General features: G+C 59.7%; 2 protein-coding genes across 2 annotated transcripts; both read right to left on the minus strand.

The window, feature by feature from the left end:
* Positions 1-580: 580 nt before the first annotated feature.
* Positions 581-2,844, minus strand: C1QTNF5 (C1q and TNF related 5). Its single transcript, XM_027579455.2, has 3 exons — positions 2,333-2,844; positions 1,782-2,038; positions 581-1,443 (listed from the first exon to the last, which is right to left on the minus strand). Exons 2-3 carry the CDS (start codon positions 1,993-1,995, stop codon positions 926-928), a joined length of 732 nt encoding a protein of 243 aa, XP_027435256.1. The 5' UTR covers positions 1,996-2,038; positions 2,333-2,844; the 3' UTR covers positions 581-925.
* Positions 2,845-2,883: 39 nt separating this feature from the next.
* On the minus strand, positions 2,884-7,945 carry LOC113914315 (membrane frizzled-related protein). The gene is made up of 13 exons (XM_027579454.1): positions 7,892-7,945; positions 7,678-7,780; positions 7,466-7,579; positions 7,174-7,347; positions 6,810-7,023; positions 6,248-6,378; positions 5,990-6,115; positions 5,718-5,794; positions 5,205-5,353; positions 4,565-4,695; positions 4,287-4,418; positions 3,468-3,595; positions 2,884-3,376 (listed from the first exon to the last, which is right to left on the minus strand). Exons 1-13 carry the CDS (start codon positions 7,943-7,945, stop codon positions 3,152-3,154), a joined length of 1,758 nt encoding a protein of 585 aa, XP_027435255.1. The 3' UTR covers positions 2,884-3,151.
* Positions 7,946-13,891: the final 5,946 nt, after the last annotated feature.

Raw genomic sequence — 13,891 nt, forward strand, 5'->3', positions numbered from 1 at the left:
CAGTACCCGTCCTCCCCCTAACTACCCTAGCAGTCGCGAGCTCAAGCTCTCCAGGATCTTTGCTGCATTCTGGGGTTGGGACGCCCCCTTGTGGTCAGCTCAGAAACGACTTATCTCTAGCCACCCCGGAACACACCACTTCCCTGGCGTGGGGGACAGAGAAATAGCTTTCCAGTCACCTAGAGACCGGGCAAGCAGCCAGAGCAGTCACAGCTGCAAACCCGGGGACCCCGACTGTTGATCAGGGTAGGGGTGTGTGTGGTGAAGGTAGCCCCCGCGCAGTTCATATGACATCTCTGAGTCAGAAAAAGGTGGCCAGAGCCCCATGCCAGAAGGGCACCCTCCTCAGCCAAGCACTCCTGTCCACATCCAACACAACTCAGGGGACAGCTCTACGGAGCGGCTTCTCATTCCCCGGGGCCTGCTTCCTGGATCTCATGCCCCAGGGCTCACCCAGCCCAAGAGCCCTTCCTTCTGCCTGAGCACCACCCTGCATATCTTCCCCATGTTCCCTCTCCCCTCCCCCATCCTCACCATCAGGGCATCCCCACCACTAAAGAAGGCTGAGCTGAGCCAGTAGGACTTTTTTTTTTTTTTATTGAATAATCTCTGAGAAAAGGGCCCAGGAATAGGAGGGACAAGGGAGGGCCCAGAGAAGCAGAACACCAGGAAGAGGGCACCCCCACCTCTGGGATCCTGGGCCAGAGCAACTGGGGGACCCACACCTGCCAGCACAGAGCGCTCCTTTGGTTTTGGGCAGAAATCCAGCCACTGCCCCTCACTGCCAGCCCTGATCTCAGACAGCCTCTGTCCCCATTCTCTGCCAGCAGCAGGACTGGAGTCGTTCACAACATCCCAAGGGGGGGGCCAGCCCTCCGGGGATGATGTGGCTGTCAGTGTCACACCGCTCACTTTCCAGTGGGCATCAAGCAAAGACAGGGGAGTTGTGCCAGTCAGAATACACCAGAAATCCCGAGAAGGTGCTGTCTGTCTTGATGCTGGCATAAATGCCAATGTAATCGCCCACGCCCACCTGCACCCACACCTGGTCCTCTGGCTCCAGCCTCACCATGGCGCCCCCAGAGAGAGAGGCTGGTTTGGGCCAGCCCCCAAAAAACTGGAAGAAAGAGGCGATGGACTCGCCATTCTTCACCAGATCGAACTGCAGGCTAGCCCGGTAGACGGTGGCGTGGACCGCGAAGTAGTAGACCCCGGGCACCTGGCAGGTGAACTTGCCGGTGGTGGCGTCGTAATGTCCCTGCTCGTTCACCAGCACGCGGTCGAAGGGTAGGGGCGCGTCGGATGGCGGAGGCACGCGGCTCTCGGAGCGCTTGGCGCTGAAGGCGGAGCGCGGAGGCACCGAGCACTCGCCCGCAGGCCCGCTGGCTCCCACGGGTCCCGCCTCTCCTCGCGGCCCGGGCTCCCCCCGGGGCCCCGGCAGCCCTGTGGGGGTGCGGGGCGCGGTTAGGGCCAGAGTGGCGGCGGCGGCTGGGGGCGCGGGGGGCGCCGCTCAGCACCCTTCCCACCCTGTCTGAGGCTCCCGGCCGCCGCTTCCTGGGCGAGGGCCGCCCTGCCGCTCGGCCCCTTCCCCCCCTCCCCAACCCCGGGCCCCGCCGCTCTCAGGAGACGGTCCCCGGAGCTGCGGCCGCCGCGCGCTGCGTCACCCTCCCAGCGACCCGCTCCCCGAGCCCGGCGGCGCCCCCTGGCGGGACCACGAGCCCCAGCCCTCGGCCCGGCGAGCGCGGACCGCCCCGTGGACGGCGACCCCGCCGCCTTCTTACCCGGACTCCCGCCCTCGCCTTTCTCTCCCGGAGCCCCGGGCGCGCCGTCGCGGCCGTCGCGGCCGTCGCGGCCGGGCAGGCCCTGGCTGCCGTGGTGGCCCGGCGTGCCGGGAAGGCCGGGGTGCCCCGGGCACAGGCTGGGGATCTTGTTGTCGTCCAGCGGGGGCGAGCCAGCCGCCAGGCCCAGGAGCAGCAGGGCGACGAGCGGCCTCATGGCGCTGGCACGGGGGCTCCGGCCGCCGGGGTCCTCTCGCAGTCTGCGGGCCAGGCGGGACGGGAGTCGGGACCCAGAATCCCGGCACCAGTCTCGCTCCCCGCCCCGGCGCAGCCGGGTGGGTCCCCACCCCACTGCCACGGGCCTGAGACTGAGCGGCCGCCGGGGGGGATGAAGGGGGGGCGCCCCCAGAGCCAGGGACCCGGCGGGCGCCGGCGGGTGGAGGGGGACAGGAGAGGCTGGCCGCTCCCCCCCACCCCACCCCGTGCCCCGCCCGCGCCGACTTTCCCCCAGCCCTTCCCGCCCCCACCCCCCTCCCACGCTCCGCCACACTCACCCCCTCCCGTCTCCCGGGGCCTCCGTGGGGCGCTCGCTACTCCGGACCCTCCAGCTGACCCCTGCCCCGCCTCGGCGCGTCTCCCCTGCCAGGCGTCCCCTGCCCTCGGCGTTCCCCTGGTCCGGGTGCACTCCCTGCCGGCTCCGCTCTGCTCCTCCCAGACTCCAAGAGGAAACCAGTTGTTCAGGGGCCAAGAGCTCCCGGCCGGGAAATAGCAGGGAAATAACTCGTGGTGTCGCCCGGCCGCCGGCCAAGGTTTGGGGGAGAAAGGAGGGGGAGGGAGTCTTAGCTGGGCACAGGGAGGCAGAGCTGTGCGAGACAGACACTCGGGGCACCCATTGCTCCAAGGAGCCCAGAAGGAGAGATGGTGCAGTGCCACAGACCAAGGACAAGACTAGTCCAAGGGAAATAGAAGCTGAGAATGGAGGGGGAGAGTTCTAGAGGCGGTTGGACAACTGGATCCCCAGGACTCAGAACAGTGCCTGCCACATTACTAGGCACTCAATACATTTTTGTTGAATAAGTGAGAGTCAGAAGAAGGCAGGTGGTGGAGAACCTGAAAAAGTAGGTCTCCCCAGAGGGGAAGGCAGTAGATTGGAAATTGGAGTCAGAGGCTTGGGTGGGAAGCAGTCCTCACGGGCAATGGCACTGTGTGGCGTTGGGGCAAGGAAAGGGACAGGGAAGCTTCCATTAGCCCTGCGGAGGACTTCTCTTTCCTTCCCTGGGAGGCTCCAGACAGGATGGGCAGAGTCCCCTGCCTGCCCGCCCTGATCGACAAAGGTGGATGGGCAGGCAGAGGGGCAGGGGCCTGCCTCAGGGTCAGGGCTGGGCACAAGCCTCCAGGCCAGCCGCCTCAGGTAGCCTGTTGCAGTTGAAAGGCCAGGGGGTACCCAGTAGAGCCAGGCCAGACTGGCACTGGCGCTCAGCCTCCTGGCAGACAGAGCGGCAGGGGGGAAGGACACTGCCTATGGGGGTGCAGTGGGGCACAAGCAGCCCGCAGAGGAGCCTCCGGAAACTCTGGTAGCAGGGCAGACTTGTCAGGCTCTGTGGAAGGAGGAGATCAGCCCTCAGGCACCCCATTCCCGAGGCTCCCTCCACTTTCCTGTGGGTCCCTCCTAATCTCTGCCTAGAGCACCTTGTAACCTCTGAGGATCTCCATCACTTCCTCCTGGGTGGCTATGCCCACCCAGACGTTTGGGAAGGCTGTGGTGTTGTAGCTCAGACCGATGCACATCTCCACCTGGACGGGCTCGCAAGCCAGCTCTGTAAGGGAAGAATTACTGGGGGAGGGTACACAGGCTGGTGACCTGGGGGCAAGTCACCCAACCACTCTATCTGGGTCATTTGGGGGTTGTTGTGGGAGTCAAACGAGATAACATGGGGAGATGCTTTGCACACATCACAGGTGCCCATTATCCACAAGAGTCTGCCCAAACATCCTTCACCAGCCCTGGGCCTGATGCAGGTGTCTCTCTGATCTCGGGAGCATGGGGCACTGACATTGGCAGGGCCTGCTGGGCATCTGGAAGGAACTCCCCTGCTCTCACTTTCATCGTCATCTTCTTTTTTGTTAAGTAGGCTCCACACCCAACGTGGGGCCTGAACTCACGACCCCAAGATCAAGAGTCGCATGCTCTATGGACTGAGCCAGCCGGGCGCCCCTCACCTTCCTCTCTGAGGTGGGCTGTATAGGGGGGCTCTCTGTGTGACAAGGCTGGGCTGGTTCTTGAAGCCCCAACCATCAACTCCCAGATTCCCACTTGCCTTGGGGGTGACGTTAAGTACCATTGCCACCACCGGGTGAGAATCCCTCCCGGACTCTGTGGAGTCCCCCCATCGGAGAGGACAGGGGTGAGCTGTTATACAGTGTGCCAGTGGGGTTTCTATGAATGGGCCCCAGCCTGCTCCAGCCTCCCCACCCCGCCCCCGCAGAGCTGTGGGGCGGGCCTCTCACCTGGGGGTGGGAGCAAGGGGCTGCTGCAGCTGTCATCACTGCTGTCCAGGCAGCGACTCCACGTGTCACACGTCCACTGCACACTCTTACACCCTCCGTCATGGCAGGAGAACTCTCCGGGCCCACAGGGATCTGTAGGCATAGGGGGCATGGCGGTGCCTTGGGACAGGCCTGTGCCCCCACACTGCCTTCGCGGTGCCCTGAGTGGGGTCCAGAGCCCTTCCTCGTCCTCCTGGAGGCGCCTCCACAGCCACACCCGCTCACCCAGGGCCACCTACTCTCTGTGGCATTGAGGGCCCGGTAGGTGGCAGAGAAGCCCCCGGTGCTGATGCCACGGTCTGTCCTAAAGAGCACCACCAGCTGCTGGTGCGAGGAGATGAGGCGAGGTGGTGGCTCTGCTCCACAGAACCTGCCAGAGGCAGAGAGCAGACCTGGGCAGGGGGCCCTTGGCCTCCCCCACCGCCGCCCGGGGGTGTTCCTGCAGGCCTCCCTCCGAGCTGGTGCTCTGGGCCGTGCCAGAGGGGGTGGGACACATGGCAGCTGACTCATGGCACTTAGGACCTGGGAGGAAGACACACATATTCAGTAGGCAAAGAATTAAGCAAACTGCTTGAACTTGAGCCAGTCGGAGATGGGAAACACCAGTGAGGGTTTGAGGGGAAGTGGGAGTGGGCCCCACGGGGCAGGAGAACCAGGCAGGGAGGGTACAGGGAAATGGCCTTCTGCACAGGGGCAATGCCAAACAAAGGCTTTGGGCTGAGGAAGGACAAGCCTCTTCCTAGGGTGACGGTGAAGAGACCCCTGGCTTAGAGCGGAAGGAACTGGAAGCCAGGGAGAGGGCAGTGTGAATCTGCAGGAGGTCTTGACCGTGAGACTGCGGAGGATGGAGTTTCTCCGGGGCTCCTGCTTGGCGGCTACCTTCCCAGGAGGCCAAGGGCCCCTGCGTCGCTGGTCTCATACACCGCCACATAGTCCAGCCTGCACTCGTCCTGAGCTTCCAGGCTGAAGTTGTGGAACCGCAGTTCTAGGCCGTGTCCTGCAGGCACCGAGATGTGCCAGGTGCAGAGCTGGGGGAGGGCACGGATGGAGTCGGTCAGGGCTCCTTCTCCTGTCCCGCTCTGGCCATCCAGGCAGGGCTCCAGAAGGGCTTTCTCCCTGCTGCAGGCCAGGCAGGGCGCGGGTGGGGGCGGCCCACCGAGCTGTTCCGCATCGGTGGTGGAAGGGCCTTTGAACTTGGCTGCTCTCAGAGAGTTTACCCAGCACGGGAACGTCGGTTAAGCACTAAATGCTGTTCCCTCACTGCCTGTTGGAGCTCTGACCTTCCCAAGAACCAGGCAGCGTCTCCCAGGCTGTTCCCGGTCACACTAACCCGGGTGCGCAGGTGTGTGTCCGCATGTGCCCCACTGCCCTCCCCGTGGCGCCCCGGCTTACCTGCTGGTGAGGGTACCTCTGCGGGTCGCTGGGGGCAGAGAAAGTGCCCTGGAGCCCAGTCAGATTCCCCCCGCACCCTGCAGAGAGGAGGAGGGGCCCAGGAGTTTGCCAGGGTCTGTGCCTTCGCCCCTGCCAGGCCCATGAGGAAGCAAGTTCTGGGCCAGGAGAATATCCGGGCAAGTTTGGGGCTGGGCCAGAGCTGGGGAGCCCTGGCCGGACCCGGGTCGGATGCCCGAAGACAGTACCCGCGCTGTGCCCGGCGGGGCCCGCACCCAGGAACTTGGCACTGCAGCTGGTTTCGTCGCTGCCATCAGCACAGTCGGCAAAGCCATCGCACACCGAGTCAGGCAGCAGGCAGACGAGCTGGTCGCAGGGGAACTCAGCGTGAGCACAGCTCCCTGGGGAGGGGCGACTGGATTCAGAACATCCCGGAGACTCCACCTCTTTCTTGGGGGCGGGGCGGGGATGTCTGGAGGGGAGGGAAGTGGGCGCTTGGGAGGCAGCCAGAGGCGGGGGTGGAAGACACTCACCGTTACCGGGGGTCACAGCCTGGTACCAGGCATGGAAACCAAATCCTTGCACGCTGCTGTCAGAGACGAATGCCACCCGGAGGCGGCTGGCGTTGGTGTTGAGTGTGGGGGGAGGCGCCCTCCCACACACTCTGCAAGGGGCCAGGTTGGGGGTGATGGAGGCTCAGAGCTCAGGGCCAGCCGGAGTGGAGGCTGCCCAGGCCCTGCGGTCCTCTTGCCTCAAGCCCTGACCTGGGGAGGATGGGGTCAAAAAGGGTCCTTTCATTTCCCAGGGAGCTCTGACTTTCCTGACCAGCACGTCCGTCCGTCCGTCTGTCCGTCCGACCGACCGTCCATCCTGCAGGCATTTCTTCCTGGGCAACAGAGGTGGGAGCTCCATCTGACAGAGAGGGGCAGTGACCTTCCCAAGGTCACACAGCAGGCTGATGGCAGAGCTGGGCCCCTGAGGTCAGGTTTCTCCGTTTCTTCCCAGTCCAGCCTTTCCCACTGCTGCTCCCCGGTTCTGTCCTCTAGACAGTGGTGCAGGGCAGGGGTGAGATCTCCTGGGGGCAGGGGGACCCACCTGAGGAGGGGGCCTTCAGGCTCAGGGGAAATTTCCAAGCGATCGAAAAGACAGGAGGCCACGCTCTCCATGCTGAGCGCTTCGATCTTGAGCTGTATTGCATGGTCTGCGGCCACCTGGATGTGCCACACGCAGTGGGCGTTGGGTGGGTAAGGGTCTGGGTAGTTGGGGCTGCTGAAGAAGCCCCTTGGGCCAGGAAGGAGGCCCCCACAGGCTGCAGAGATGAAGGTTAGAGTTCCGAGGTCAAAAGGAGAGAGACCCTTTTATTTCCAAGGCTCCCCTTCCTGGCCACCGCCCCCCCCGCCCCCCCCCCCCCGCTGCCATCTTGGGCTCTTCTCCAGGAAGATCTGCCCTGGATACTCACTGGGCTGGGGTGAGGGGCTCATGCCTATCTCCTCCAGCTGTCCTTTTGGGTTCCCAGATGCCAGAGAGGTGGTGGTGGTGGAGGGGGTGGTGGGGGTGGTGGTCCCGCTGGGGGTCAGGCCTTGGGCAGGCAGTGGCTGATAGGAGGCCCCAGACAGGGGTGTAGCCGACAACTCTGGAGGGGCGAAGATGGGGGAGTGGGATTCAGAGGAGCCGGTTCCCCAGAGGTGATGGATACAATGGCTCGTGCAATGTCATTCAGAAGCCCTTCTCCCAAGCAGGCCGGTGCTCACGGGCTAGAATGATGGCCGCCAGAAGCCCAAGCAGCAGGACCAACACGCAGGCCAGCAGGAGGACGCACAGCCAGGAGAAGCGGCAGTCGCGCTGCAGCCCTCGGGGCCGCCGACCTGTGGGTGGGCGGGAGGGCTGGTGAGAGCTCTGTCCTCGCTCCGGGGCCTTTCTGCGCCCCCCCGCCCCCCCGCGGGCCACTCCCTGAGATGGTTACCGTGCCAGGGAGCCGGGATGCTGTGGCCAGCGTCCTCCCGCGAGGCCGCTGGAGGCCACGGTGGCCCCGATTCAGGCTCAAAGGCAGGATTGCAGAACTCAGTCTGAAAGGGAAAGACTGGGGGTCTGAGGGCCAGTGGCCGCGCTGCCTGGCTCGCATGTGCCCCGGGCACGGCCGGCTCTAAGCGGGGAGAGTGGTCCTCTGTGACCCTTACCTTGCTCAGTTCTGTCGCCTCCACGCACAGGATGGTATCTGAGCGTTCCTTCATGGCTCGAGGCTCTGCATGGCTTTCTAGGAGTCCTTGTGGTCACCCAAGACCGCCAAGGGCCCACTCCCTGATCCCAAACTGCCTATCAAAGGGGTAGCCTCTGCCCCCTTCGGGAAGGGGCTGCCAGACTAGACTGACTCTCAGACTGCCCTTGGCTGACTGGTCCAGGCTACTGGCTACTCCCGGTGCTGTGGAAGGAGGCAGCCAGAAGGAATTCGCAAAGGCATGAAATGGTCCCTTAATCCAACTCAGCTGAGGATGCTAAGGTCAAGCGCTTGGCTCAGGGCAGCAGTCCTTAAAGGCACAGACCACGGTTGAGGACACCCCGCAGAGGACACGAGGCGCTCGTGGGGTGGGTGTGTGTGTGACCAGGGGAGCTGGACACCCCCCTTCCGCACCTCACCCCAAGTACTGAGTGAGCCCCCGAGGGGGGCTGGGAGGGAAGGAGGACCATGGCAGGCATGTCCAAGGCCTTGGAAGCTGGGCGTGAGGGTTTGGCAGCTTTAGGTCTAGGAGCCCTGAGGGGTCTGGACAAGAGCAGCTGTTCTCCCATCCAGGGCCTGGGGCGTTAGCCAAGTCGGGGTCTTTGGGAGGCCCCTGTGAGAGCACCTGTGTGGCCAGGACCTGGAGCTAAGCCAGTCCAGGAAGCACATGGTATGTACGCGCGGCTTCTGTCTGCGCTAATGTGACTAGGCGAGCAGGAGGGGTGGGCTGCCTCTTCCCCGGGGCCCGCCGGCCTGTGGAGGAAAGGCAGAGCAGGAGGAGGAAGAGGGGCCGAGTCCTTGGACAGGGTCGGCCGGGGCAGGCCCTCAACTGGGCTGCGGAGCCTGGCAGTTGGTACCATCTGCTGCAGGATAGAAAACCCACACTGTGCAAATTAGACCACTTCATGCCTCTTCCTCCGTGACGACAGTCTCTTGGAAAAACCCAGCCTGGCCCAGCTGTCCTCAGGGAGAAAGCAAAGGGCTTGTTAACCTTTCTTGTGTTAGCCATGCTTGGGCCGCGTTGGGCAGGGTCGGACGAGGGAGGCAGCATCATCTTCGTGGCTACCATTTGCAGAACATTACATAGTAGGCCCTGGGCAAGAGGCCTTACATGTTGTTTCCCTCCCTGGGTCACGCTACGAGGGAACGTAGCCACCTCACAAATGACAGCACCGAGGCTTCCCCAGGGTCACACAGCTGGTGCGATACAGAGCCAAGAGTGGAATCTCCAGCTAGGGAAATCCAAAGTGCGTGCTTGGCAGGACACACCTCTTTCACCCTCCACTGGGGCCGAGGCCTATTGGCAACAGCAGGGGACAAAGTGAGGAACCCAGAGGGGAGAGAAGAAACAAAGGAGACAGACTCTGTGGTCCTCACGCAGCTGTCCTCATACTCAGGGGAGACCCTTCACCCCCTGGTTCTTCTCCATTCACCCCCTGGGGAGCCCTGGGCTACTTGTGGAAGGGGGGGGGCAAGACTTTTTCCCCGGACCCTTGGTTGGGGACTGCTTTTCGAGGGTTTGAGAGGTCAAAAGTATTTCCATAACGACACTAAAACATTATTTGCCTTTTCATTTGTGAGCACAGAGCAGCTTTCCAGAGGCTGTGCTGGAAGCTTCTCTCTGGCTTTGCTGTTGTCCGTGGCCATCCTCTGGGCAAGGGCAATTAGGATGCTGCTCCAGCGGTGTCTAGCTCTCTTGGGCTTCGGCGTGGCTCCCTGTCACTCCCCCATGCTGACCCCACACAGCCTTCTCTTCTCCTTGACTCTCTGTGGCTCTTCTGTCACCAGGAAGGGTGAGGCCAGCCTGAGCTTGGCTAGAACATTCTGGGACTCCCGGCTCCTTAGGTTTCTCTCCTGCTAGTTCTCTAGCTCAAACTTCCACTCCAGCCAGACCAGCCTCTTCACTGGCCCTGGAACATGCTGTGTCTTTCCTGCTAAAGACAAGTTGCCCAGGCTTGTCCTCTCATTGAGAATGCCTTCTTTTTTCTTGTTCCCAGGGCCGGCGAAGGAGGTGTGCATTAGGGCCTGACTCTTCTTCCCCACCCAAATCTGTCGGTCATGCTCCTCCTCCGGTCCTTGTTCACTGCCACCCCTAGCCTTCACCCTCATCCCCTGGTTTCTGGATCTCCCCTAGTCTCTAGGAGCCTGGAAGACTGCAGCTCCTTTCCAGACCACCTTCCGTGATCTCCAAGAGGCAGGCCAAGCCAAATATCAGGCAATCAGAAATGCTCATCCCTTGGATTGGATTGTCCCTTCTGTGGCTCTACTTCACTAATTCTGGTTTGGGCAGCACTGTACTTTGCATTCCTGAGCCTTTATCATATGTTGTTCGGAGGAGAAAAGAAGGCACAAGCATCCTGAGAGGCTAGGGGAAGCAACGTTGGCTGAGCATCACCCACTAAGAGACTGTGAATGTTGATGGCGCAGTCCTGCAAACGTGGGGCTGTTTGTGGGACATGGACATTTGAATACCCAGTGTGCTCCCAACACAGCTCTGAGTAGGTATTGTCATGCTCAGATTACAGAGGGGGAAACTGAAGCTCGGGGCGACTAAGTAATTGGCTTGGACTGTAAAGGCTGGTCTCTTTCTGCTGCCTCCCGCTCAGGTGCTCGTTTCTGCCTCTAGAGCGATGAAGGAAGGACAGGGGCCCTCAGTGGTGCTCGGCCCAGACTCTGCCGGGCCCAGGTCTGTGAGAGATCATGCTGGTTTTGCTCTTGGGTGTGTGTGGATGGAGTTGGGGAGTTTCCTTGCTACCCTGCTGTTCAGCTCAGTTCCTAACAGACACAAGGTTGGAAAATTTGCTGCAGAAAACCCTGCAAAAAGCTGTCAATTATTCACCCAAAAGGCGGAGTACTCAGAGTACTCAGATGGAAAGAGAACTGTCCTGCCTCTGCCATTGACAAACCAGTGGACTTGAGCCAGGCTTCTCTAGCGCTTGTGTCCTCACTGGCCAAATGAGAATGTGGACAAGGTGACCTCTATGGTCCTGACTCTAAAGCTCTACAGAAAGGAAAATGTATTTTCTGAGGACTGGTCGTTAAAAAAGAATTTAGAGTAACTCTCAAAAACTGAGACCAGAGGCACGAAAGGCCCCGACTTGGGACTTTGAGGCACGTATTTAGAGAAGTGACTTAGGAGGAAGACACTTGAGCTGAGAACTTCAAGGTCCAATCTCCTTAACGCAGATGAGGCACAAGGCCCAGAAAGAGGGACGTTCTTGCTCAAGGTCACACAAGAGAAGTTGCATGGGGAGAGCCGCCCTTCCTCCCCAGGGGGAGGCCTGCTGGAATGCAAGCAAAGAATGGGGGCAGAAATCCCAGTTGCTAGGAGGCAAAGCTGATGGATAAAGAAACACAGGGACAGATTGTGTTTGGGATCTGTGTGGCGCTGGGACGTGTTGCCATGGGAATGAGAAAGCGCCACAGGTTAAGTGCAGAAGGGAGAGCTGGGAGCAAGGGTGGAGCAGCGGGCTGAGACCCTGCCTGGGGCATTACCTGTAGTCCTCTGCTCGCCTGTGGAAAACAACAGAAACCACCTCTGCTGTCCACATCCAGTGAAAAACTAGTCAAGGGAGAAGCGTGGCAAGTTACACTGGTTTGGGACTCACCCGTCCACTTTGCTAGAAGCCTGTTTCCATTTTGAAGACCATCCTGTTGACCTGTGGTTTGGGGGGGAAATCATTTGCATTTAAAATCTTGCCCTGGGTCAGGCTGCTTCCAGGGCAGGCCAGGGAGAAATCCTAGGGTTTGAGTCACTGTTTTCCCCACTTCTGGGAAACGCCCAGAAGCAATGCTCCCACCACTGTCTCATCCCATAATGTGAGTCTGACAGCAGGCACTGCTGTCTCAGCAAGGATGGAATAGACAGGCCTTGATTTTTCAGTGTCTGGAGCAGGGAGGCAGCTAGGAAAAGTCCCGATAGAATACTCTAAGATCAACTGGAGGAGGCTTCAGCTTCCAGAGTTCTAAAATCAGTGGCAGAGGGGCGCCTGGGTGGCTCAGCTGGTTAAGTGTCTGCCTTCGGCTCAGGTCATGATCCCAGGGTCCTGGGATCGAATCCCGCATCGGGCTCCCTGCTCCGCGGGAAGCCTGCTTCTCCCTCTCCCTCTGCTGCTCCCCCCTGCTCATGCTCTCACTCGCTGTCTCAGATGAATAAATTTAAATATTAAAAAAAATAAAATCAGTGGCAGAAAGGGAAAGTCTGAACAGTAAGTACTAAGGGCTAAAAGATAAAACCAAAGGAGACGAGTCCCCAAGTGCCCCAAAGAGGCAATCTCTTTAAAGGGTTAAGTCTGTTTAAACCTTGAAAAAAGCACTTTGGAGAACAAGACCTTTACCGTCAAAGCGGCTCTTTCTAGGTATTAATAGGGCAAGTTGAAGTCTCCTGTTTATCAAGGGCCAAGTCTTGATTCTTCCACATCCTGGTACAGCCCCTCTGCTCCGAGAGCAAACCTGGTTACAGCCAGCCTCTGCTGGAGCTTGTCCTAGGTCTGTACGGGCACCCAAGTGTCACGAGAACCGCGAGTCCACATAAAGAAGCGTCTGCTGGCTACGCATTTCTTACGGGTGAAGGCGGTGTTGGGCTTATGTGGGAGACGCATGCTGAAGTAGTTAGAGGTAGTAGTGACCCCTCACCCCTACGCGTTTTGCCCCCAAGTATCTAGAGACAAGTGTGGCAACCTTAACTGGTTAACTGATGAATCCAGATGAATCGAGCATTCAAAATGTGTGCTAGTTCAGTTTTGTAGAGTTGAAAAATTTACACTAAACAGTGGGCAACGTGTTCGAGAGCTTGGAATTCATGGTCTAGTCGAAGCGGTAAAAATACGTGGTGACTAATTTGCTCAGAGTGCTTCCTGGGGGCAGACCCTTCCCAAATCAAGATGCCGTCACTTACCAACTTCTCAAAGCTATTATTTATTCTATACAAGTTTCCACTGGACATCAGACATTCTTCTACTCTTGCTTACACAGTAAACAAGTGCACATCAGCCCTTTGGCTCAGGTTCACAGGGCTTCCCTGGGGAAGGGGGTCAGGCCAGTTAAACTTGGGGCGTCTTTCTCTGATGCCTCCTTCTGGGAGCACTGGAAAGCTTCAGGCTCCAAGGGGCACAAGCTGGGCCCAGCGGTGTGGATGCACAGGGCTCTGTGCCTTGGTGCTGAACAGCTTTACTCTCTGTGAAGCACCGAGTTTTGTCCAACTACTCAGGGCAAAATCATGCCCGTGGGAAAGAATGGTACAGCTGAGGCAAGATGTCCCCATACACCCAGGCTCCCGCTCCCGGGGTAGGACTGAAGACCGATGCCAAGAAGGGCTGAGGGGAGGCATGGGCATCCCTGAGAAACTCGGTCCAAAGGGCCTATGTCTAGGAGGCTCTGAGAAGGGGTGGGGGCACGAAGGTCAGGAAAAAGCACGTTAAAAGGGAATAAATTAAAGGTGAGAGAAACTCTAGGGATAAGGGGCTTGTGCTATCCTTCAAACAGCTGGGGGAGCAGACCAGGGGTGGCTTAGAGGGAGTGGGCAGGAAAAACTTGATACACTACCAGAAGAAATCTCCTTCTACCTACTCTCCGCTCCACCTCACTGCAATGCAAACCGAGCCAGGGGCTAAGGGCATGACCCCCATCTCCCCCAGCGGGGTTGAACATGGCACTGGGGAAAAGGGAACAGGCTGAGGGATATTTCAGGGAGGGGCAGTTACCCCCTGGTCCCCAAATGCTATAAGGCACAATTCTTGGAGGCAACTAGATTCCATCCAAAACATTAAAAAACAAAAAACAAAAAAACCCCAAAACTTGTTAGATCCCGGGTCTACTGTGGCTGTGCTTGGGGCCTGGCCAACACCCACCTAGCACCACTGGGGGCTAGCATTAGAAAAGCTGTACTTGAAGGAAAAAAAAAAAAACAAACAAAACAAAACGACCAGCACAACGTCCCAGCTGTGAAGAGGTGTGAAGGAGA

Source organism: Zalophus californianus, chromosome 11 (assembly GCF_009762305.2).
Source record: "Zalophus californianus isolate mZalCal1 chromosome 11, mZalCal1.pri.v2, whole genome shotgun sequence".
Taxonomy (NCBI): domain Eukaryota; kingdom Metazoa; phylum Chordata; class Mammalia; order Carnivora; family Otariidae; genus Zalophus; species Zalophus californianus.

What these genes read in the sequence shown, in the direction of transcription:
- C1QTNF5 (XM_027579455.2), bottom strand. Translation starts at nt 1,995, where the DNA reads ATGAGGCCGCTCGTCGCCCTGCTGCTCCTGGGCCTGGCGGCTGGCTCG. An exon ending in AGGCGAGGGCGGGAGTCCGG is followed by an intron (nt 1,444 to 1,781) that starts GTAAGAAGGCGG and finishes GCACCCCCACAG; the next exon opens with GGCTGCCGGGGCCCCGGGGG.
- LOC113914315 (XM_027579454.1), bottom strand. Translation starts at nt 7,945, where the DNA reads ATGAAGGAACGCTCAGATACCATCCTGTGCGTGGAGGCGACAGAACTG. An exon ending in CCTGAAGGCCCCCTCCTCAG is followed by an intron (nt 6,379 to 6,809) that starts GTGGGTCCCCCT and finishes GGCCCCTTGCAG; the next exon opens with AGTGTGTGGGAGGGCGCCTC. An exon ending in GCCCTTGGCCTCCTGGGAAG is followed by an intron (nt 4,696 to 5,204) that starts GTAGCCGCCAAG and finishes TGCCTCTGGCAG; the next exon opens with GTTCTGTGGAGCAGAGCCAC.